The sequence below is a fragment of the Sebastes fasciatus genome, chromosome 5, assembly GCF_043250625.1.
Source record: "Sebastes fasciatus isolate fSebFas1 chromosome 5, fSebFas1.pri, whole genome shotgun sequence".
NCBI lineage: Eukaryota > Metazoa > Chordata > Actinopteri > Perciformes > Sebastidae > Sebastes > Sebastes fasciatus.
In genome coordinates this window covers 26,587,472-26,611,816 of record NC_133799.1, presented here as the reverse complement: position 1 = coordinate 26,611,816, position 24,345 = coordinate 26,587,472, and the positions used below count along the sequence as shown (strand labels likewise).

The 24,345-nt window shown below is 42.6% G+C and overlaps 1 protein-coding gene across 8 annotated transcripts in view; it reads right to left on the bottom strand.

Annotated features, from left to right (window-relative positions):
* Positions 1-414: 414 nt before the first annotated feature.
* The window catches only part of palld (palladin, cytoskeletal associated protein), a 72,373-nt gene continuing 48,442 nt past the window's right edge, over positions 415-24,345 (bottom strand). For 4 of the 8 annotated variants that reach the window (XM_074636174.1, XM_074636175.1, XM_074636177.1 and 1 more), the window contains 12 exons: positions 15,170-15,844; positions 13,331-13,475; positions 12,218-12,319; positions 10,309-10,347; positions 9,188-9,409; positions 8,399-8,548; positions 7,536-7,624; positions 5,902-6,034; positions 3,702-3,909; positions 3,451-3,616; positions 2,433-2,566; positions 415-2,345 (listed from right to left, as the gene is read on the bottom strand). In XM_074636174.1, coding sequence (XP_074492275.1) covers positions 2,185-2,345; positions 2,433-2,566; positions 3,451-3,616; positions 3,702-3,909; positions 5,902-6,034; positions 7,536-7,624; positions 8,399-8,548; positions 9,188-9,409; positions 10,309-10,347; positions 12,218-12,319; positions 13,331-13,475; positions 15,170-15,844 — 2,224 coding nt within the window. In that variant the 3' untranslated portion in view covers positions 415-2,184. Of the gene's footprint in view, positions 2,346-2,432; positions 2,567-3,450; positions 3,617-3,701; positions 3,910-5,901; positions 6,035-7,535; positions 7,625-8,398; positions 8,549-9,187; positions 9,410-10,308; positions 10,348-12,217; positions 12,320-13,330; positions 13,476-15,169; positions 15,845-23,355; positions 23,526-24,345 lie in introns of those variants that run through there. The other 4 variants (XM_074636178.1, XM_074636179.1, XM_074636180.1 and 1 more) reach the window with 4 other exon arrangements.

Sequence of the window (24,345 nt, the reverse complement as noted above, 5' to 3'; positions counted from 1 at the left end):
AGCGGCCCCCTGAGCCCACCTCTGGAGGGGCCTGTCGAGGGGCCAGGCATGTCGGGCTGCAGCTGGAGGAAATTAGAGGTGGTGGGGGGGGGGGGTATTTTTAGCTCTGGGAATGTTTTGCGTGTCTGGTTGCAGCTCTGGAGATGTTGTGTGGATGGACGAGGTTGGAGGTGACTGTCGTGCTCAGTGATGAGATGTGAAATGCTGCGTTGGTTGTTTACCATCCATAAGCGTCATAACTTGGACTGCACTCAAACGTCCTAAACGTCGTTATTTCCTATTAAAGAGTTGGATTACACTCTGATTAGTATTCTTAGCGAGCGTGGTATTTCCACTGTGACTGATAATGTGTTTTTTGGCGTTCTCGTATTGTTTTAGGAAGAGCCTGCCAGTCTATAAAAACATCTCACGCTGTCTCTGAAGAGTTTGATTTTTATTAACTTTCATAACCTAAAATAATATCAGGAGAACAATCCATATACAGGCATTGATTGGCATAGAAATGTGCAAACACAGTCAGCTGATGCAAGCTCCGAACAGACAGAAAAAGATGTCCACTTTGTATAGTGTTACAGAGGTGATATAAATATACCTTGCTTTGCACTTTTTACCAGCCGAATACTGGAAAAAAAGTGTTTTTATACATCCTGGAACTTGGCACTGTACAAGTGTCCAAAAATAACATGCAAAGAAATTGTGTTTGCATTAAGCCTAAAAGTGATTTAAGGCAGTAAATACATTTATAAAACTTAATGATACAGAAAGGATTGTTTTTTTTGTTTTTTATCAGTGAACAAAAAGGTTGCTGATATAATTTATGTCAAGATTGTTGGAAGCTTCTTTTTTTTCATACAAAAATAAAATGGACAATCTGTGATGTGTGTGACGAATACACTGAAACCTTTCACAGCACCGATTTCAATTCACCCTTTTTCAAATAAACCATCAAAGAAAAAAGAAAAAAATCACAAAGAAATGACCCATAAACACCAAAAGTTTTCTGTATCTTCCATTTTTCAATATCACCACAGTCACTCGCATCCCCCTAACAATGGAGGACTAAAGATGCCATTATAATAAATAAATTACTTAATAAAAAAAAAGAAGAAAGAAAGAAATGTAGAAATATAAGCCTCAATTATCAAACAAATGTGCAGGTTAATATGGAAATAAATAAATATGTACAGAAATAGATTTTTTTTTTTTTGAGAATATTTATTTTCAAATTAATCTGCACATTTATCTGATAATTGAGGCTTTTATTTATAATTTTTTCTTTATTATTTTATTCATTGAGTCATTTATTTAATTATGAATTTATTTATTATGATGGAAACTTTAGTCCTCCATATATATCAAGTGTTAACTTACCATATTAAAGTTGCTGTCCATCACAAAAACTTTCTTTTTTACCTTCGCTGTCTCTTCCTGTGTCTGTTAGATCGAACCTTCCTTAAGCTCTGCTGCACCCACAAACAAACATCCACGTGTGAGCGTTCTTTTTTCCCAAAACTCATCTCTTCTGCTAAATAAAAAAACATACTGTTTGTAAGGCCCGGCCTTTTCCGATATCTGTAAACTAATCTATGAGACTAACATTGAGGATGTATGATACTGCAGCTACACTCAGATACTGTAGATATCAGCACTGTGGTACACAAGCACACATAATAAGTGATCTCCTTCCTCACAGCTACGATGCTTTGTCTCCTTTTAAGTCTCCCGCTTGTTTAATCATAGCTGGTGGAGTGCTACGTATAGATATTAATCTGTGTGTATATCAAATGGCATCACTTGAACATGCATAGTAATTCTATGTTTTATCTTTACAGTCATGAGAGGCACTTAAAACAGAGTCAACCGTACAGTCGAGAGAGCGTATTTATGAGCAGTCTTTCCTCGTGATCAAACACTTTTCCAGGTCCAGTTGATAAAATGAAGCATGGGGGGAAACAACTCGATGCATTCTGTAATATAATGGGTTGTGTCATACTATAAAAACATGAAAACCACCAGCTCACGCTGCCCACCGACCCTTCAGTTCAACGATAGATTGAGTCCCTCAGGTGGTTATATTCTCCCCCTTGTCGCCGTCGTAACGTATTTGTCTGAGGAGGAGTGCTGGGAACGAGGGCAGCTCTCAGGGTTATTTAAAGGGGGGTGGGTGACCTCCCTGTGGTCTCTCTACAGGTCGTCACTTTCCACTAGGCCGCCGGGCTGCAGCGGGCTGGAGTCGGGGAAGAAGGCCGCCTTCACGTCCAGCCCTCTCTCTGTCAGTGCGGCGTAGCGGCTGGTGGAGGGACGCACCTTCTTGGGCTTGGGGAGGTTGGGCTGCTGCCACTGAGCTGAGGACGGAGCAGAGAGGGTTTAATTATTAATAATGTAGAGAGGAAACAGAAACGCTTGATTCAACGAGTGTGTTGTAGACTTACCGTGGACGTCGAGGCGTGCAGTGCAGGATACGACGCCGGCCTCATTCTTGGCTGACACGGTGTACCAGCCGGCGTCTTCTTTCATGGCTGGCTGGATGATCATACACAGGTAGCCACAGTTGTCCTGGTGCATGCTGGGAAAGAAAATTGACACAAATTATTATTTGTTTCTTACAGGCGTTGTCCAGCAACACTTGACGCACGTGTCACTTTCCGCTCGTAACATGCATACAATCTTTTCAAAATAAACCTACGTGCTCACAGGAAACAACTTGGTTAGGTTTAGCCAACAAAACTACTTAGTTAGGTTTAGGAAAAGGTCGCAGTTTGTGTTAAAATAACTGGCATAACTTAAAGGTCCAGTGTGTAGGATCTGGTGGTATCTAGCGGTGAGGTGAGGAGATTACAACCAACTGAAATCTCTCTCCTGTGCCGGGCGTGTTGGAGAGCTACGATGGCCAACGCGAATGGCGCTCTCTAGAGCCATCTGAAGCAGAGCCAGAGGTGGTGAGGAAATTTTCCCACCGGTTAATACCGATTGTTGTGTTACCGATTACACCGGACATTTTACAAGAAAAGACAGCGCTCAATATGTAGAGCGCTTACTTTGACCTTTACTGTCGGATGACGGTGTGTCTGGCCTCTCCGGTCCAGCTTTCGCTGTGGGGCTGCAGGTTTCCACCTGCTGCTTAGAGCTGAGACTCCGTATGGAGCCGACACTTTCACTTTCAGTTTGTAGTGTCCGTCGTCCGACTATCTATTGATAACACAGCGCTGATACGCCAAAATGAACTAAATGGGTTTTATTTCTGTAAAACAAAAAGCAAAACGACGGTGGGGGCGGTGGGCACGGAATGTTAGACCACCGTCTAACACCGGTAACACCAACTACCAGGGAAAGCCTAGTGGGAAGTGAGTGGTAAAGCAAGAGAGAGAGAGAGCGGCGGCGATGGGAGCGAGTAACGTTATCAACTCCGGCCCATTACTTTTCAAACTTCACAAACTGGACTTTAATTACCTGATTCTGTCGGTGTTGTGAGTGAACGACTCGTTCTCCCTTTTCCAGAAGATTTGTGGGGAGGGAACTCCTATGACGCGACACTCCAGTCGCACAGGATGACCCTCGGCCACGCTCGTGTTCTGCAGCTTCTCGACGAATGATGGCACCTTGTGCATCTCTTTGGCTGCGGAGAGAGAGTGCGTTAGTGAGATGGTTTCTTGGTCCAAATCGTGCCAACATGGCTACTGCTATTGTATGTTCCTGTTTACCTGCAACGATGAGCTCCAGGTTGAAGGAGTTCTGCCCGGCTCGGTTGCTGGCGATGCAGGTGTAGATGCCCGCGTCGCGGCTGGTCACTGGCTCGATGACCAATGAGTGCACACCATTTTCCCTCACCAGCATCTTGTGGGCGGAGTCGGGGCGGATGGTCTGTCCATTGAGCTGCCAGATGAGGTCCGGAGTGGGCAGGCCGCTCACCTGCAGGTGGCAAAAAGAAACAACAACTGTGAATGCTCGTTCGTCGAGAAGTCTGTGCTTGTTTTTGTTGGAGTATATTAGCTGCATGTGTTCTGCAGGGCGGTGTGTGTGTGAGTATGAAAACAGCAGTGTTTGGTTAATCTGTCTGCGTTGTGTTTGTCTGGAGGAGCCCGGCACGCTTTTGTCGTGGGAATAAACTGCACCGAGAAAAGAGCTGCAGAGAAACCCAACACCTTCTGGAAAATGTGCCACCGTGGACGTGCATATGTTTGGTATTACAATGTGGAATTCACAGATATCACAAAGGAGAGCAGACAGTATTTCTTGGAAGCGTCCCAATACACTTTTAGAAGTTGGGACATTTTTTAAGCATGGAAAGTTTGGATAGCCACGGATGATCTGGAAATAAATATTTGCTATAAATATCCTTGACATTCGTAGGAATGGAGAGTTTATTTCTGACAACAAGCATAAAAAAAGGGCAGTCTTTTTATAGCCAGTTAATTGTGGGTCTGTTTCTTATTTTATTATACATGAAGCAACTCTCAAAGAAGTGCTGCAGGCTGGAGGTGATGACGAAGAAGATAAAGAGAGAGAAAATGAGCACCAGTGGTGTGAGAGAGGAAATAATTGCAGAAAACCTGATCCCACTTAATCCCTGAAAAACGACACCGCTGGATTCTCCCTGTCTGCTTTGAGCCGTTTGAGGAAGTGATGAAACATCTCGTCTCCGCTGTTTTTTTTTTTTTTTTTTATTCCCTAAAGAAACTGGAATGCACGGAAAAGGAAATGTTTCTTTGGCAGCGCAGACGTGGAGCCTCCCTGAAAGCAACGCTGAATTAAAGGGCAGATCTGAAAATGGCTTTCTCTATTACTATGATTAACATATTCTCTTTGGTGCTGGCATTTTTCTTCCTTTCCAGTCATGTCTCGGTTATTTTAAAAACCATCTTTCTGTCGTTCTTTTATCAAAGAATAGCAGCACGGACACTTGTGTTCACCTACAGGTTAGAAGCACATACGGGAGGTTAAAGTTGGCTATTTTAGACTGTGATCCCATTAGATTAATCTTTCTGTGAGTAAACAGGCAGAAGGGTTAAAGTAAAAAAAATGGCAGATTTTGACATAACGTGTCCACAAGAAAGGCCTTGAAACTGCGGTCACGTATAAAAAAGGTCTTCTTCCCATTAAAGCTCATAGCTTGACATGCCATCCCAGACCAAAAAAAACATAGTGTATAATTTCTTTTCTCCTTTTAAGTTTTAGAAATGTCCGTCAGGAAGTAGCGCTGTCTCAAAGCGCTGACCAAACGCACTCCAACGACTCTTAAGCGCTGAAAACCGTTTCAGAAGTCTCTTCCTAATCAATAAATAACTGTTTTATATGGAACGTGTTCAGATGCAGCCACTGCAGGGCAACACGTTAACCTTGTTTCCCTATTTAAAGAGTTGTTCCAAATGGAAACATCAACTCAGCTGTTAGCAAAAAGCAGTGACGTTAGGTTACCAAAGTAATAAGGTTATGAATAATGGGGGTCAACGTTAGCTGTGCTAAGTTTGGAAATAACTGAAAGGGTTAGTTCGGATTTTCTCAAGTGGGGTTGAATGTAGTACATTGCTTAGCTTCCTGTCTGCTTCTCCAAATTGGCAGCACGCCGACCGCCATCTAAGATACTATATGTGACGTAAATACACTGACTATAAGATGTATATGTACTGTATATGTAGCAGCGTCATCATGCAGAAACCTACGTCAGGTCACGTGGGAAAAAGTTTTTAGAAGGGCTTGAAGGGAAAATAGCATTTTGACGCTAAAACATACTTTGACCAAAATGTGAATGTTGGGATTTGAATACATCAGGAACACCACTGGGAAGATACAGAATGATATAAAAACCTAAAAAAAAATAATAATAATGGAGCCGCCTTTTAATCCCATATTACAGCGTGTTGGCCACGGTTGCACTCTGAGGAATGAGGGGAGTGTATTTACCTTGCAATCCATCCGGCACAGTCGGCCCTCCTGAACGATGAGGTCACCGGGCGCCTGCAGGAAGTGGGGACGGAAGTGACGCTCTTGGATGTTATCGTTCTCATCGCCGCTGTCTCTAGACCTGGACCTGGGTCTGATAGAGGGAGGGAAAACGTACAGGGTTTGAGATTAAAAATCAACTTCTAGATTATTTTTTTTTTGCAATTTAAAATTAATTTCTATTTTTAAAAAAAAAAGTGAAATTTTAACAGAAACGTGTCAAAAAAGACACATTTTCTTTGAGAATATCAACAAATTTCAGGTTTTAGAAGTATTTCATTTGCACAGGGCCTTATCTTAGCTTGTTTTTGTTCGGAAGATTGTGTAGTTGGCATTTGGCTTATAGATTTTAATGTCATATACCTACCTGTTTGTAAATTGAACATCGGCCTCTAACATATTTCGAACTGCTGACAGGTGTTCACTAATGCCAAAACACATCAGAGACTGTAATGGGTGGCAAACTGTCAAGGTCCTTCTAATATCTTAAACTAACTTTAATTTGTAATATATGGCCCCTTTGCCTCTTTCAGCTTCTCTTTATATGGGCATTTGTCTTTCACGCACACTACTACCGTAGCTCCGTACGCTACCCTCCAAAAATGGCAGCGTGCCCCAGAATGCTCTGCAATTCCCATTCCCTATTCAGACCGACAGTATGAGAAAAATAATGTTTTTGTTTTTTTATATTAAAGCATGTAAACATGTTCTATGAACTTGGAAATGAGCATGATTAATCCCTTTTAAGGCATTTTTTGCAACTTTGAATTCATTTATATTTAAAAAAAAAGTGGAATAAAACAGAAACATATAAAAAAAAAGACATGTTTGGTTTGAGAATATCAACAAATTCCTGCTTTTAGAAGTACTTTATTTGCGCAGAGCCTTTCGGTTTTTCAGTTGTTGAATGTAAAACTCCCTCTGGAGCACGGATCTCAATGCTTTTTAGAGAAGCTTGTTTGGATTTAGAGTGCAATACTCTTTCCACATTCATGCTAACTTCCCCCTTTCAAAGACATAAGATGAACTTTTGGGGCCTTTTTGTGCTCTTATTTCCTGCTCTGGCATCCTTCCACTTGCTCATTCGTGATCTGGGAGAGTCTCCTTCACCCCCTGTACAGCAGGTCAGCACCCAAAGGTGTTCCTAACAATGACATCACCTCTCTGCCTGCACGTCAACCAGCGAGGGCGGGAGACACTGATTGTTATCTCACTGAAAACATCTCTGAGCTCAGGGGAGTGTTCATCTAGATAACAGATTACAGGTGGAGGGTTTTTATGTGCGTCTGTGATCTTCTAAAGATCTGGACTCGGATGAATGCGCACTGTATATATATATAAGGTCATCGGAGCAGAACAAACAGGTGTTCCCTCTCATTAACACCGAGCTTCTCCGTCAGATCAACAAAGGAAAAACTGTGATTCAGCTCCCAGCAAACATTTGTGTAAATAGCAGCTTCTTGGATCACGCTTTAAATCTGCGTGAGTGAGCACAGAAGTCGTGCAGATGGTGAACAGCCTGCAGCACATGTGCCAGCCAGCAGCTCTCTCTGAATTAAAACTGTTTAGTCTTTACTCGTCTGCTGAAGCCTCACCTGCGCATGTGTCCGGGCGTAGAGCGCTGGCTTCGGCCTCGCTGGTTCACGGCCTGGACCATCATCCTGCCGGTGCAGCTCACCCGGCCCTGTGAGAGAGGAAGAGAGGGAGCTGATGAGGTGTTGACACTCCAGACAGGGAACAGGAAATAAAACGTGAGTGTCGGAGCTGTTAGAAAAGCCTGTTGGAGCTCATGGACTTTTGACCCTGTAGTGGTTTCCCGTCTCAATCAACGCCCTCTTCCTCTTCAGGCTGCAGACTATTATCTTGATACTCATTATTCTCTCTCTAATAATGGGCGTTGACAAACAGCAGCCAAACAGACATGTGTGCAGTTTTTACACAGATTTTCTATAATATGTTATGTTGTTCAAGGATTAGACCATTTCTTTCTCTCAAAAATATGGAAACGGTTACCCACGCCTTCATAACTGACCTTAAACTGACACAAATTATACCTCATCTGATAGGATTTTTGCTTTCTGTTTTATTACAGAAAGTGTGTGAAGCTCATGAACAAAATAGTCATATATTCTCTCTAGGACGGTCAGTCGATTAAGATATTTAATGACGATTAAGCGCCCATTTTTTTATCTGTTCAAAATGTACCTTAAAGGGAGAATTGTCAAGTATTTAATACTCTTATCAACATGGGAGTGGACAAATATGCTGCTTTATGCAAATGTATGTATATATTTATTATTGGAAATCAATTAACAACACAAAACAATGACAAATATTGTCCAGAAACCCTCACAGGGGTTACTATTGTGTTTTGAAAGGTGCTATATAAATAAAGTTTATTATTTTTATCATTATTGTGGGGGTTTTTTCACCATGAGCTCTGCCCCCGTCTGCTCACCTTAGGGTTGCCCGCCATGATGGTGTAGTTGCCATCGTCATCCAGTGAGGCTGCGGCGGTGTGCAGAGAGCAGGTTCCATCGGGGTCACGGCTGATCCTGTAGTGCTCGCTCCTCTTGGAGATCTGCTTCCCATCTTTAAACCAGTAGACCTGAGACACGAGAGACGAAAACAAGTTAACTGACTGACCTTGACATTAAAATCATTGGTTTTTATTTTTGAACATTTTGTTAAAGGGACTGTATGTACGTTTTTAAACGTTTTTTCAATTGTTTTTATTGCTAGTGTGTGAACAGGTTGTAATCTAACCTAAAAAATATTATTTATTTTTATTATTAATTATTATTAAATTTATTATTTTGTTATTGAAACTGTTATTGAAACTCTAATTTTGGTTTGGACTACCTCCCTATTTTTGAGGTCTCAAGTTGTCAAGTATGCTGTTAACAAGCAGTTTCTGATTCTTCCATCTAGCCCCTTTAAATAGCTTTAATGCCGTTCTCTATCCCTCTTTCACCTCTTATCTCTCTGCTTTTCTTTGATTTCACCAGTTCATTCTGACGCCTGTCATCACCGCGCCATTAATGTGGGCAGAGGCAGGCCGGGCCTCCGCTTATCACAACACGGAGCATGTGTACAATATCTACACCCTCCATCATCAACATCACACATCAGCAACTCCCACAGCGAGGGAGCCTCAACATGACCAAAATATTCATCTAATATTAATAATCATCATCACCAACGATGTTTAATCAGTCAGGGTGATGACAGTAAGAACCTCTCCCACCTTTGGTTTGGGGTCTCCGTGGACCTTGCAGGAGAAGGTGACGGGCATGCCCTCAAAGACTTTGTAGTGTTTGAGTTTCTGGTCGTAGGACGGCGGTACGCCCTGGCCGGCGGAGTCCTCGTCGTGCTGCACGTCGTCGTCTGACTCCTCCACCGGGGAACGCTCCAGACGGAACTCAATCTCACTGATCAGACGCTGCTCGAAGCTGGACACCTTGTATTCCTACAAGAGAAGGAAAGAGATTTAGAGACCGAAACACTAGAGTTTGTGTGATCACGTGGCAAAAGCAAGCACATTTCGTGCAGATCTGTTTGACCTATTCCACATTTCACACACCAATTAACCTGTCTTCATTGTCACCCAAACTACCAACTTTCTCCCAATTTCCTAATTCTCCCTGCCCAGATGAGCCACTCCTCCTTCCACCCACCACCTCCATCAATCTGTCATCGCATGCAGCTCTCCGCTGAGGCCGATGGGAACATCTGCAGAGGAGCAGCGTGGTCCGATGACACATCCCCACAGATAATGACAGGCCTCTTGAACAGCTGCACAACCAGCATTTATCCTCAATCTGCCGCTCATAACGACAGCAATCACAGAAGCGGCCCATCCCGACCCACTGAGGTATTATCCTGTAATAGCACCAGCTGCTGTGGCATGTTTCCTTTCTACAGAATCTAACAATGTAATATTCAATTATCCTCCCTTTTCTAAAGATTTCACTTAATTGCTGCTTAATTCTCAAATGCAGATTAACATTACAGCATGCATTGCGTGATGGAAGCAATCTGTGTGAAAGCAAACGTGCTGACAGATAGTTGCGCTGCGATCAAGCTCGAACATGCTTCAGCATCTGAATCAATTCAAACTATGACAACAACAGCCAACTGAAGTTTTGCACTCAATCAGCTCCATTCTGTCGTGTTTACAGACACACCTGCCTGTGAATAGACGACACAGTCAACACGGAACCATTTGTTCCCTTATCAGCTGATTCCCAGGCCTATAGGTGAACACATCTTAGCAGCTTTTAGCGTGACTCTGTGTGCAACATTTACACTCAGTGAATGAAGAACCGGAGTGTGACAGAGAGAAACAATACAGAGGTTTCAAAACACCTTTTGAGGGAAAGATTCTCTATCAGATGACTTGTCTTCCTGTTGAGAGAAAAAAAGGTGATTTTTGTCTGAGTCGTTGTTGTTGTTGTTGTTGTTGTTGTTATTGTACTGTCACTGTGCACAACTTATATCCTCAGACAACAAGTCGTATAATTTCTTATGAAAAGTTATTCCTAATTTTTCGTCCTAATGTCCAGCAACACGTGTCAATTTATGCTTGTTGCATGCATACAGTATTTTCAAAATAAACTTCCGTCTTCACAGGAAACAACTTGGTTAGGTTTAGGCAACAAAACTACTTATGGGTCGTGTCTAGAAGGGAGCCCGCAAACTGCGAAATCTGATCTGAGATCTGCAAAAACTTGTGGAGGGCTTACGCTGACTACCTTACATAGTGTGATAGGGAGCATGTTCAATCTTACCTGTTCTCAAAACAGAATAATTCAGATTTGCAAGCTTTACTATCAAAATGTGATGTCTCATGATGCATTCAGGCTTTGTGCTCATGCGCTGTAGGGCCACAACCATTCAGATCGCTCCTCATGCCAACAGGTTTCATCACACTGAGTTGTGACTTCATTTAACTTATTAGTGTGATACAGTTTCTTGTGTCTACTGTCGTTCTTCGGTGCAGGCAGTTATGTGGCCCAATTTTAAATGACAAAGAATTTTAATCAAAATACGTCATCAAATAGTTTCTTGCAGAGTTGGAAATGAGCCCTGATGGGTGATCAAGGATTAAAGGGAGACACTACAGGTGAATAGGGTAAACATGTTTAACTAATAGGTATCACCATGAAACTTCCCCCGTTGATTACTGACATTAAGACAATTATTTTTTGCATTGCAAGTAGGGCTCTCAAAGTTAACGCGATAATAGCACATTAACGCAAATCTGTTTTAACGGCACTCTTGTCATGCAACTTGTGATTTTTAGCTTGTAGCTCAAATTTGAAAGCTAGAGTGAAGATACTGGTATCATATGAAACTAGAAAACCTAATGAACCAACCATGTCACACCAGCTTGTCATGAAGGAGGTTAAAGTTTGGGGCAAGTCATAGTCAAGTCAGCACACTGACACACTGACAGCTGTTGTTGCCTGTTGGGCTGCAGTTTGCCATGTTATGATTTGAGCCTATTTTTTATGCTAAATGCAGTACCTGTGAGGGTTTCTGGACAACATCTGTCATTGTTTTGTGTTGTTAATGGATTTCCAATAAAAATATATACATACATTTGCATAAAGCAGCATATTTGTCCACTCCCATGTTGATAAGAGTATTAAATACAAATAGATATACAAAGTAGTAAAATAAACACCTAAATATGTTTTTGAATGTTTTCTTTCAACCAGTCTGAAAGACGACATGTTATGGAAGCGAAACAGCCCAAAATTGACCAGTGTATTAAAACTAATGTTTTTGCCTGTAGTGTCTCGCCTTAATATAAACGACCAGTTTGTCCGTGAATGAACAATCAACTCTGTGTGGAGGTGCGACACGTTTTGGTGGCTTTACAGTCAGACAACAGGAGCCTTCAAACGGTGTTTCTCTCCAGCATGTTTGCAGCAACACTGGTCTCTCCCAGTTTGCATAAACAGAGCTTTTTATGGAGGGCTCTGGAGGACTTTACAGTGTTTATACGCTGCTTTCATAACTCGCTCTTCAACGGTGTTTACAGGGACGGGGGGTGGAGATGGGGGTTGCTCTCTAATAACAGTATATAAAGGAAAACCAGTAGTCATAAGACAGGAATGACACCAGCGAAGCATCGGTGGACAAAACAGAAAGGTGTTTGTGTCGTGTACATGCAACATTTGTGTTTCCATGCCTGTATGATTTTAGTGAGTGTGAGTGTGTGATTTTCCCCCTCGAGGTGTGTGTGCATCCTGATGATGAGCCAGCGTACCTGTGTGACCGGCTCCTCCTCTGTCTCCTGTGTGTTTAAGACTGTGGCGGCGTTGTCGGCACCCAGCAGTCTGCGAGCCATCTTCTCCTCATAGGTTAACTTCTGGAAGCAGGGATTAATGGGGTCAGCAGGGGGGGGGTTAGTGGTGAGTTGCACAACACACACTTTTATACACACCATCAGCTATAGCCACAGTATGTTGTGTTAATGTAATTATGTATGGAGACAACAATTTATCTGAGGGTGCATAGCACAAAAAGCTTAAATGATGGGTAGTTTTTAGGGCTGTCAAAGTTAACGTTATAATAACGCGTTAACGCAATCGATCTCCCAGAGGTTGTAGCGGGCTCAGTTTTAAAGCTAGAGTGAAGATACTGGTATCATATGAAACTAGAAAACCTAAAGAATCATTTGGTACCAATCATGTAGGCTAAATAATACTGCAAACTTACGCTAAATTTCGGCTTAAAATGATTGTTTGTTAACGCAACTTGCGATTTTTAAGGTGTTGCAGGCTCATTTTTAAAGCTAAAGTGAAGATACTGGCATCATATTGAACTATAAAACCTGATAATTCCATTGGTACCAACCATGTTATGTTAGCTTGTCGGGAAGAATGCTAAATAACGCTCCAAACTTGCACTAAATTTTGCCGAGGAAAAACTGTCATGGTCATTTTCAAAGGTGTCCCTTGACCTCTGACCTGTTGGGCTGCAGTTTGCCATGTTGTGATATGAGCATGTTATGCTAAATGCAGTACCTGTGAGGGTTTCTGGACAATATCTGTCATTGTTTTGTGTTGTTAATTGATTTCCGGAAATAAATATATACATACGTTTGCATAAAGCAGCATATTTGCCCACTCCCATGTTGATAAGAGTATTAAATACTTGACAAATCTCCCTTTATGGTACATTTTGAACAGATAAAAAATGTGCGATTAATTTGCGATTAATTAACTATTTGAATCGATTGACAGCCCTAATGGTTTTCCTTCATGAATTGCTGTATGACTTGTTAATGTGTGTTAATGACGTGTTATTAACACGCTCATTCTTCTTACTGCCTGCAAACACACAGTTGTTTCAGTAGCGGACTAAACACTACACACACCTGTTGACCATTGCTTATGCGCTCCTCTTTAAAGCGCAGTTTTCTCTCCAGGTCCTGGATGACGGCGTCCTTGGTCCCCTGGATGTCAGAGTCGGAGGACATGCGTGGCGTCCTGGTGACCGAGGACTTCCTGGGGAACGCTTTGCTGAAAGAAGGAAGAAGGGACAAAACAGAAACATTTGTCAACATTAACGTCGTGGTCTCTGTGACGCAGGCACGTTATCTCAACACTCCTCTTTCCTCTCCTCTCCTCTCGCTCCCTCATATCCAACCCTTATCTGGACATGAGTCCAGCTATGGACATTCCTCAGTGTGTTCTTATCTCTCACAATTGCAGCAGGAATGCCAGGGAGGGTGAGAGGAGGGAGTGCAGGAGTTAGTGAGGGGTTGATGAAAAATGACTGGCAGAGAGTTTAAGGTGGAATGTCCTTGGTGAAGGTGGAAAAAAATTAAAATTTCTCCCTCCAGGACGGCCATCAGAAGAGGATTATTATATTATATTATTATATTATTAAGAGATTTCTGTTAATAGAGTGCTGCAGGACTGAGTCCTAAAACCTGTAAATGAGTTTGCATTTTAGCACTTCCGGTTCCCTCGTCTGGAAGTCAACAGGTTTTTAGTTAGATGCCTAAAATATGGTCTGTGGTTAACACAAGCTGAAGAGATTTTAATGTTTTCATTCCTTTACGTGTCTTTAAAAAGGAGGTTGCTAACAAGTGGCTAAATGAGACTACTGAACGTCATCACGCCAACTCGTCCACCGTTAGATAAATAGATGGATGTACTTTATTGATCCCAAATTGGGAAATTATTGTGTTACAGCAGCAGGTTATCCAGGCAATGCACAAGAACAGTACATAAAATGTACACGTCAACACTAGAGAAATATATCCATATAAAGAATATTGGAATACACTATTAATATACCCTACCCCACTACAACTAGCATAAAAAAATCTTAATTATTAACATAGAATAACCCACTATATATATTACCAAGTGTGCAATAACATGGCTGTGTTGAATACTCGATTCTGATTGGTTAATCACGGTGTTCTGCATTCTGTAATTTCTTTATTACAGGCCGTTGCTGGGGGGCGCAGTTCAGATGTCGGACTCTGGAGGACCGTTTTTGTGTCAAAGTATTGATTTCTTCAGTAAGTAGCCGTGTAATAAGCGGGATAATGTACAGCTAGCGGGTCATTGTTGTGAAATAATCCCCGGCGCTAACTGTACATTATCCCTTACATATACATTAGCAAAGTGTGCAAGTTACAATGTTTTGTTCTTTAATACAAAATAATTGAGGTTACAGCCTCGTTGTGTATACTCGCGCTCATGTGACCGTGGTGTAGTTTGTTTAAAGCCTAACGTTAGCTTTTTACTTCTGCTGATTGCATTCAACCAGGACGATGCTAACTTCCTGGTTGTCCCTACAAAAATACGCCATCCCTGCAGCACTCTATACGCAGAGCTCAAAGTCAAAATGCATCTTGACAGCTTGCAACTTGGTGGACCGTACATGCAAACTATGATACCGAAATGTGAGTGTTTATTTGATTTTGACACACCTTTCACTCTGAGGTCCTTGAGTATATTTTCTTGCCGTCGGGGTGCTGAAGCTGTTGCATCTTTTGTGTCTACGTGTGTGTGTTTAAAAGCACTCTTTAGTTGGCGTTTTCCTGTAAACATGCTGTATAAAAATGTAAACATGTCATCTTCCATCTAGCAGACATCCTGCCTCCAGTTGCCAGCAGGTTTATCTGACTCGCCTGAGACACACGGTGTGTCAAGAACTTGACAGACTTGTACCGAAGGTGCATGTGAGGGGTACTTACACAGTCCCGTTGCCTTTAGGGAGGCCCAGGGCGTTGACGATAGGACTGCCGGGTGAAGAAGGCGTGGAGGGCAACACTGAGGACAGGAAGCTGGAGGCTGGAGATGGAGGGACGGAGGAGAACGGCGAGGACATATCTGAGAAGGCTGGAGACATGGGCATGGGTGGAGGCGGAGGAGGCGGAGGAGGAGGGAAGTCTTGGGCGGGGCCTGATGGAGAGGACAGGTTACTGGAGCTGAAGAAGGGCGGAGGTGGAGGCGGGAAGGAAGGGGAGCTCGGAGACTCCACGCTGCCCGCCTTGGTGAAGGGGGGCAAGGTGACCCTGGTGAAGGGCTTGTGTGAGGCGGGAGGGGACATAGGGGAGGACATGTTGGACCCCGAGGAGCCGGAGGACTGGGTGGTGTAGCCCGCCCTGCTGGGGCTCTGGGCAGCGATGAACTGCTTGGGCCGGGCGTAGTTGAAGGTGCTGGCCATGGTTGCGCTGCTCTCCAGCTCCTGGAAGGAGGGAGGAGGTGGGAGAGGTGGAGACGGTGGAGCAGGCGGAGGCGGGACTTCCTGAAGTGGTTGCTGAGGCGGAGGCGGGACTTCCTGGCTCTGCTGTTCCTGCTGCCAGTTGGCTGCTTCCTGTTGCTCCAGAAGAATCTGATCCTGCAGCAGCTTCAGCTGGGACGCGTTCCTGTGAAGAAGAAGCATCATCAGTGCCAGAAATCAGAAACTAAAGTCATCTTGTGTTTTCTTAAAGAGATAGTTAAGGTGTTTCTCAGTGTGGTTGTATGAGGTACTTCTTCATAGTCAGTGTATTACCTACAGAAGATGGAGTTAGTAGAAACAGACACTACTTACTTTCTACATACATTACTACTATAGGTAACACACTGACTATGGATAAGTACCTCATACAACCTCACTTCAGAACACCTGAACTGTCCCTTTAAAGGATTTATGGGGGAGGGGCGTCTCTGTACCAAAGTAACAGACTTGTAAAAAATGTTACAGAATCATGCAGCTGTTGTCAGTTTATGCGTGACACCATCGCCTGGTCTCCATCCAGCTGTAGTCAGAACACAAACTCCAGATGTGAGCATTAATCGATGCAGAGTTAGAACACCGATCAAAAGGGTCGGGACGGCCGAGTGAGACACAGATTGGGAACAATTATTAAAGACGTTTTGAGGATGACATCAGCACGTCGCCGCAAGTCTGATGGCTTTCAACGGGACTGTTTTTTTCCTCTGGTCTGAAGGTGACAGCGTGTCAGGCTTTAGGCAAAGCAGTGTTATGTGGACAAAGTGTGTGTGTGTTCTGGGAAGGAAACCGCTGCACCAGCAGCACCAACTGATAGGTTATCAGCCTCGAGCCTTTTCACAAAGACTTGTTAAAAACAGCAAGCCTGTTGACAATACATCAGGAGATAAGTGAAAAACAGAGCAGCAGTTTAACAGTAATGGACTGTAAACTGGTTGATCGGTTGAGGTGTGTCTCCTGGTGTCATCACAGTGGCATTGTGATGAAGGAAACGGTGTCATTTAGCCCCTCCCCCCACAAGCTCGGTTGATACACCGTGTTGTCACATCATTGTGGGAGAAGAGGGAGTTTTTATTTTCTCGTATAGCATTGCTGACACAAGCTCTATGTGCAGGACTAACTTTGAAAGTGAACTCTTTGGAGTATCAGGAGAAGTTCTAAACCTTCAGAGTATACAGTTATGTGTACTGATGAGTTCTTCAGCCTGTTCAGGATATACTGAGCATCCCCAGCGGTGCATGTTGTCAGGAGTCCACCAGGACCAAGTTCACGTGCCCAAATCTGTTCCAGATGTCGAATAATCAGTGGAGTCTTTTCGACTATTTTTCATCTGCGAGAATGCAGAGAAGACCCCCTCCCCTCCCTCCCTCCCTCCCTCCCTCCCTCCCTTTAGCCTCCCTCTCCCTCGTATACATTCACAAACAACACCGGTGAGTATTTCACAAAGCTGACAGTTGTAGCCGAGTGTAACGGATCCGCCACACAATCCAACAGCAACATGACTGATTAGTCCGTCCAAAGCCAGTTATTTTTGGTCTCCCCCCTCCAGAGGAGACTTCACATGCCCAAATAAATAACCTGGTGGTCTCCTCGCTGACCACACAATCGATTCAACGTGCCCCCATCCCCCTTTCTGTATACATTTTTCTTTACATTCTCCGAAGCTCTCCTGTCCAGGCCTCCTCCACCAAAAGAGTGCTTTTACAGGAATAGTTTGGCAGCTGGCGGAGCTCTCGCAGAGCTCTGCAGCGGTTTGATTCCTTTTTTGGCTGTGTTCTCGGAGCGTCGGGCGTAAAAGCACCCTGCCCGTCTGCTCCAGCAGAGAGAGGAAACACACTTCATTTCCTCACACAGCCTCATCCCTCTCGACCCGACACACCGCTTTACTGCCTCAGCAAATGAGACCTCAAAGACCTTCACAGCTTTTCTACCTGTGTTTTTAAACGTGATGTAAAAGTTTGAGCAGGAGGCAGAGTTAAGATGTTATCCAGCTTTAACTGACATCATCCCTTTACCTTAAAAGGTGCTCTTTTACTTTATATATAAAGACACAAGCTTGTACATTTATCACGATGCCAAACTGCATCATACTCAGTCTCTTACTTTGGTCAAGAAATCCCTGATTCAGGAATCAAGTCACCCATCTGCATTAAAATTACATTCGACTTGCATCTAAATACGCTTTATTAAGTGTTAGTTAATAGGTAATAAGTCCTTATAAGATGCTTATTAACATTATTATGTGTTAATAAGACTATATAACTGTTAATGGCATCGTAAACACATTTATTGTTAGATTATAAGACATTTCTAAGCACTTATAAGAAACTTAACAGTTAACAGACTACTTAAGAAGTTAATAAATGCTTTTTAAGTTTCTTATAATTGTTTATAATGGCATTACAAACTCATTTATTGAGTTTAAGTAACTTAGCCTAACTATTATGTCAGTGTTAAACCTTTACTAAGTTTTTTTGTTGCTCTATTAAGATTAATAAATCCTTTATTATGCACTTATTAACAGTTAACTTCTATGCTTTTTGCAGCTACAGGATCTAAAGCCTTGTTAGGGTTAATTAATCATTTATTATGCACTTATTAACAGTTAGATATGCATTTATTAACAGTTAACTATGTACTTATTAACAGTTAAATATGCACTTATTAACAGTTAAATAGGCAATTATTAGCAGTTAACTTATATGCTTTTTGCAGCTACCAGATCTAAAGCGAGAAAAATGCATTATTAAGGTTAATAAATCCTTTATTATGCACTTATTAACAGTTAACTACGTGCTTATTAACAGTTAACTTATATGATTTTTGCAGCTACCGTATCTAAAGCGAGAACAATACCTTGTTAGGGTTAATTAATCCTTTATTATGCACTTAATTTATACGCTTTTTGTAGCTACCAGATCTAGATTAGATTTGCATCTTGTTTCAACACGTTCTCATCCCAACTCGTCACACACTGACGCTTTGTCTGACACCTTGGTGTCACTTTACGGTCGCAGTAAACACGAGATTAACATTGTGAATTAAACAAAAACACTTATGCTTAAGTTTAGGCATCAAAACCACTTAGTCAGGTTTAGGAAAAACCGTGGTTTGGCTTAAAATTACAAAATGTTTATAGTGAAAATGAAACTTAAAAAAGCGGTTTCCTGGATTAAGAGCCCTGTGTTTGTTGGACCCATCTCCTGCCCTCCTGCCCGCACTATGTGTGTTTTTCCGCTCTTAAACTACGTCACTCCCGGAGCACTTTATCTGAGCGTTCAATATCGACACGGATGGGTTTACATTGTACAGTTACTTGAAAGCGTGGTGCATCTCATACAGATGCTAAAGGCCGCCCTGTGCATTGGTATCAGACGCCGTGGGGCTTGACAAGGTCGGTATTTGATGCCCTGTGAATAAGAACGTGCTGCTTGTTAAGACACTTGACATGCTTCATATCTGACTGTGCATGAAAAGGTCAGCTTGTATAATTTGCAGATGCATGAATAGTTTTATGGCCTACTTGCATCAAGCGAAGGTCATCTGGACTCTGTGACCCTGCAGCTCCAGACCGCTCTGACCACACAACCCAAGACCAGGCCGCTGTACGAGTAGGCACACTACGTCCCTGCCTTCCCTTGTGTAAAACGATTATAAGCTGCAGACCTCCTTCCCATCACTCCCTCTTATTCTTCGTCTCCGTGGCGGAGAATTAGAAGGGAAGTTTTCCTCTGTCGCCATGCCAACGGCGCTGTGTTTTGCTGCTCTGGTCCGAGCCAACTGGCCCGCAGAGCGCCTTGCTTTGCCGAGAGAAAATGCTCCAGCTCCTCTGTCTGTCATTCTGTAACACAGCATTACTCTTATGTCTCTCTCTCCCTCATTGCCTCGCTTTTTTTTTTTACTTTCGGTGGTTAAAAATAGGCAGTTCTGTCTTCCCCCCCTTTTTCATCCTGAAAAATACTTTCCTTGGGCTGGATCCTGTCTGTAAACTCTTTAATGGAGGAAGAGCGGAATCTGGTCGGAGTAACTTTTGTCTCTTTCTAACATGGAAAAGCTCAATAAACAGATCCAGGAACAGCTTAACAGTAACTTAATTGAAAGAGTGTTTTACAGCCCAGTGATGCACCAGTCAGACGTGCCAGACACAGCGGGTCTTTACCAGCACCATCTTGTTTCAATAAATGAAGACCTCAACGTCTTAAATAGGCCATGTTTACTCTGTGCTGCTTGTTTGTGCTTCCTGAACAATAACGACCCGGGGTGCGTGAGAAGCTCATCCACCCTTCCACCGCCTATCCGAGCACGCCGCGAGCCATCCGCAAGGTTTATCTGCCCGCCCGATCTCGTTAGTTTAGCTCCGCAGCTGGCTGAAAAAGACGGAGCCGCTTTATGAGCCAGCTGATGACAGGAAGCAGGCAAAGAGGGGGGAAGAACAGGAAGTAGTTGAGAGTGTACATAGCCAGTAATGAGGGGTTTCCTTCTGTAAACAACAACAACATGAGAGGAACTGAGGACGTGCCTGTTCTCTTTAAAACTCTCTTAGGTGCTTATAAACAGGAAAAAAGTGAGAAGACAAGGCGTCTTGGCTGTGCCGCAAGTGGAACGAGGAAAAGCTCTTTAGTGGGTGTTTGTGGCTGCTTTCAAGGCCACAGGCCCGTTGTGTGTTTGCATTACACCTCTCTGTGTATTTGTTTCTGCAAACATCCCGTGGCTTAGCAACAGCATGACCTTGACGTTTGTCAATGATTTATATCCAAATAGTCAAATTGAGCTCTGGTATCACACCTACAACACAAACAACAGCCTGAGATCATCGCACTTGACCCAAACCGTGACTCGGATCAGAGGTTCATGACTGTAGAAAAGCATCAAAAGCTGTGACACTTTACACACCTTTAGTCACGTAAAAACAAGGTGTATCTTGTTGTTTTTTTTACTGCGCCTACACACACCTGGTTCACGGCTTCCTCAACTGTATTCGCCGCCGAGCGTTGCATCATCACTACACTGTGTCAATACAAACTCGTCTGAAGCCCTCGAGCATCAATGTGACATTGTGATTGAGCTGATGTCTGCATGACTTTCACACTGACAAGACTTGTGAGTAAGATTCTCTTAAAACAGCTGGACAAGTTGCTTCTGGCTTCGCCTGATGGGCCTGATGGGCCTGATGGGTTTTTGTGTCACCTCTGACTGGAAATGTGTCATGTTGGGGTAATTTCTTCACTTTTACTGAGAAACTGAGAGACTTTGATTGCGTCATGTTTGAACTAGAAAAGATGTGCAAAATCATTCAAATGTACAATTCTCATGCACTCTGGCTCATCTGTTTCTCCCCTCCGTGTCCCTCTTCTCTCAAAGCTGACAAGCAAAGGAGCCACTCCAAGTTTCCGAGGAACATTTCAGTTTAATCTCACAGGGTGTCTGACCCCAAAAACCAGGCCGCTAATATTCAATCTCACATATGAAGAAGCATTTTATTCTCACTTCTGCATCCTCCTTTTTGTCAGCTGACCTGCTCCCTCTCAGTCTTTGTTCTCCTGGTGTCCTCAACTTCTTTTCAACCCCTCTCCTCCCCGGGTACCCCAGCCTCCCCCCTCTTCTCCTCTGGCTCTCTAATTGCACACACACCACATAAAACAGAACCAGACTGTTTTCCTTCCACCCCCCCTCCTTCTCCTCTCTCTCTCTCTCTCTCTCTCTCTCTCTTTCTCTCTCTCTCGCTCTCTCTGTCTCTCTCTCTCTCTTTAGCACAGAGCGTTTTTCTTATTCCAGCCACACCAACAGCTCACGGCTGCTCCGCTCACCCACTTTCTCCTGCCCTACTTTCTTTCTTTCTTCTATAATTCCCCCCCTTTGCTCTCTGTCTGGGCTCGTATTTCATATCCAAGTGGAGGTGAAGAGGGCTCGCTGCTTTACCTCCATCCATCCCTCCCTCTTCTCCTCCACCTTTCGCTCTTTCTGTCCAAGTGATACGTGTGTTTTTTTCTTTCTCTATAGCAAGAATGCTGAAGACATTCTTCCCTGGATTGGAGTGGGAAAGACATTGCCATCAAATGGGATTAGCAGCAGGAGAGGAGGAAGAGGAGGAGGAAGAGGAGGAGGAGGAAGAGGGAGGGGGAAGGAACCCTTACAAAAAAGAAGTATACTTCAAGTTTATTTTACAAAGTAAACCAAAGTAAGTATATTCCCAAGTATGTAATAAGTATACTAATATCAATGAAGAAGAAGAAGACATACTTTATTGATCCCTGTTGTTAGTTTACACATTACACACAGGCCCGAAATACACAGTTGGGGGTTCTGTGCCTAGTCACTATAGTCACCTAGTAGTACACTTGTTACTGTACTACTTCAGTACTTCTTGGGACTAAATTGGCCAAGTACGCTTAGACTTTTCTGTATACTTTTCAGTATAAGCCAAGTATACTTGGACTTTTCTGTATACTTGCCAAGTACACTCAGACTTTTCTGTATACTTGTTGGTATAAGCTAAGGATACTTTCATAAACTAAAAAGTGGGCTACAAGTATATAATTAGTAAACTAACAGTATACCTATAAGTTCACTTTTAGTATAGTTCAAGTATATTCCCAAGCATGTAATACTAGTAGTATACTTGTAAGTGTACTACTTCAATACTTCTTAGGACCAAATCTGCCCACTTTTTAATTTATAAAAGTATACTTTAAATATAAGTGTTGTAAACTTTGAGTACACAACTAGCTTACATCCAAATTGTATTTTGTACTGCAACTATACTATGAACTATACTACAAGTGAACTTATAGGTATACTGTTACTTGTATACTTGTAGCCCACTACACTTTAAAGTATACTCTCAGTAAATGATTAGTTTTAAGTGAACTTATAGTACAAGTCAAGTATACTTAGCCTTTTCTGTATACTTGTCGGTATAAGCTAAAGCTACTTAAGTATCATTTTATTAAGTATATCTCTGATAAGTACATAAAACTGAAAGTATACTCTAATTTTAAGTTTAAAAGAAGTACACTAATAGCACACTTGAATCAACTTGTTTTTTTGTAAGGGAAGAGAGGCAGAAAGTAAAGAGAAGAAGTCAGTTAGATGAGAAGAAGAAACAAGCTTCCACAGACTCTTATTGTGTTAACTAATCCATCTGACTCCACTGAGTCGCTCTGCAAACAAACATAAACACAGTCGCTCTGTGTTAAAGAAAACTACCGACTTATCTTTGTTAAAGTTAAACTCTTCTTCTCTCTCTTTAACAGCCTGAACTCACTACCTCTTCTGAGCCTCCAGTAAATGAATGGGTATCACACTCAGCCTCTCTGTGCTCCCAGAAAGAAAAAAACCCACACAGCCATTCTGAAAACATATGATTTAAACATTAACATGCCGAGCTGGTAAACCAGGAAACCTAGAAGTAAATACTCCTTATTCTACCTCAATCATTTGTCTTCTCCTTCTTCTTCTACTCCCCTAATTCACATTTAATGACAAAGTGTTTGGCTCAAGTGATTTTACAATTAAATAAATAAATAAATAAAAAGGTTTCCTCCCTGAGAGCTCAAAGTTTAAAAGTTAAAGATTAACCCATCCCCTTCATCGTTCTACCAGTCCCAATGAAGTTTGCTTCATTCAAATGAGTTGTCAGTGAACACAAAAGAAAAGTTTTACCTTCAGTGTTGTGGTGTCGGTGTAGGAGCAGCAGAAGCTCTGATATTTCCCTGCAGGAGAGTAAACTAGGTCTCAGTGCTGCCCTGCCAGGTATGAGCAGCATATATAGAGGCTGAGCAGCCAGACAGTGACAGACGCAGTCGCTCTCTCTCTCTCTTTCTGCATGAGTCAGTCTGTCTGTGAGCTCCTCCTCTACACAATAAAAGCTCCCAGCCTGCGTGAAACCAACTCCTTTCAGAATAAAAGCTCTGCCATAAACTATACTGACCGAGGAACTTCCCTTCCAAAAATAACAACAGCTTTCAGAGTCGCAGATAAAGAAAGTGTCCGTAAGAAAAGCAGAATGAGAGAAACACAGTATATCTTTTACTCCTCCTTTTGTGCCCACATTTATATCACTAGACAGGATGATTGAGGAGAGAGAATAGAAGACAGATTGAGGAAATTAATCATCTCAGTTTCAGGTGACACAAATGAAATGTGTCCATTGTAAGGTAACATTTAAAACAACGCCCTTTCTGGAAATAAAATCCATATTCTGTGTTCTCTCTACGGCTACTCAGAAACACTATATCTACCCTTCACAGCGACTATTATCTCCACGCCGAGCATATGCAACACTATAGTTTTATATAAGGACCTTTAGAACAATGTGAGTAATGGAGACTGTGTGCAAACCACACAGATCTGGTTTCATTCACTGAAATATGTGCACAAATATTTGTGTTTCTCAATAAAAGACATTTTTGTGGGATGAAACAAAACCTTTTTGGGAATTTGTCCTTTCTATTTTTGTGTGTAATGCCTCTATTTTTAGAGTCGCTCTTGTGTTTTCCAGACTGCTGATGAGTCACGGTGTGTTGATGGGAGGTGGGAGGCCAGCGGGGATCTGGTCCAGTGTGTAAGTGTGCATGTAATTATTGGGGAAAGGGTCGGCGAGCCATTAGGAGGAGGGTCCTCCTCCTCCTTGCTCTGTAGAGGTGCGAGTCA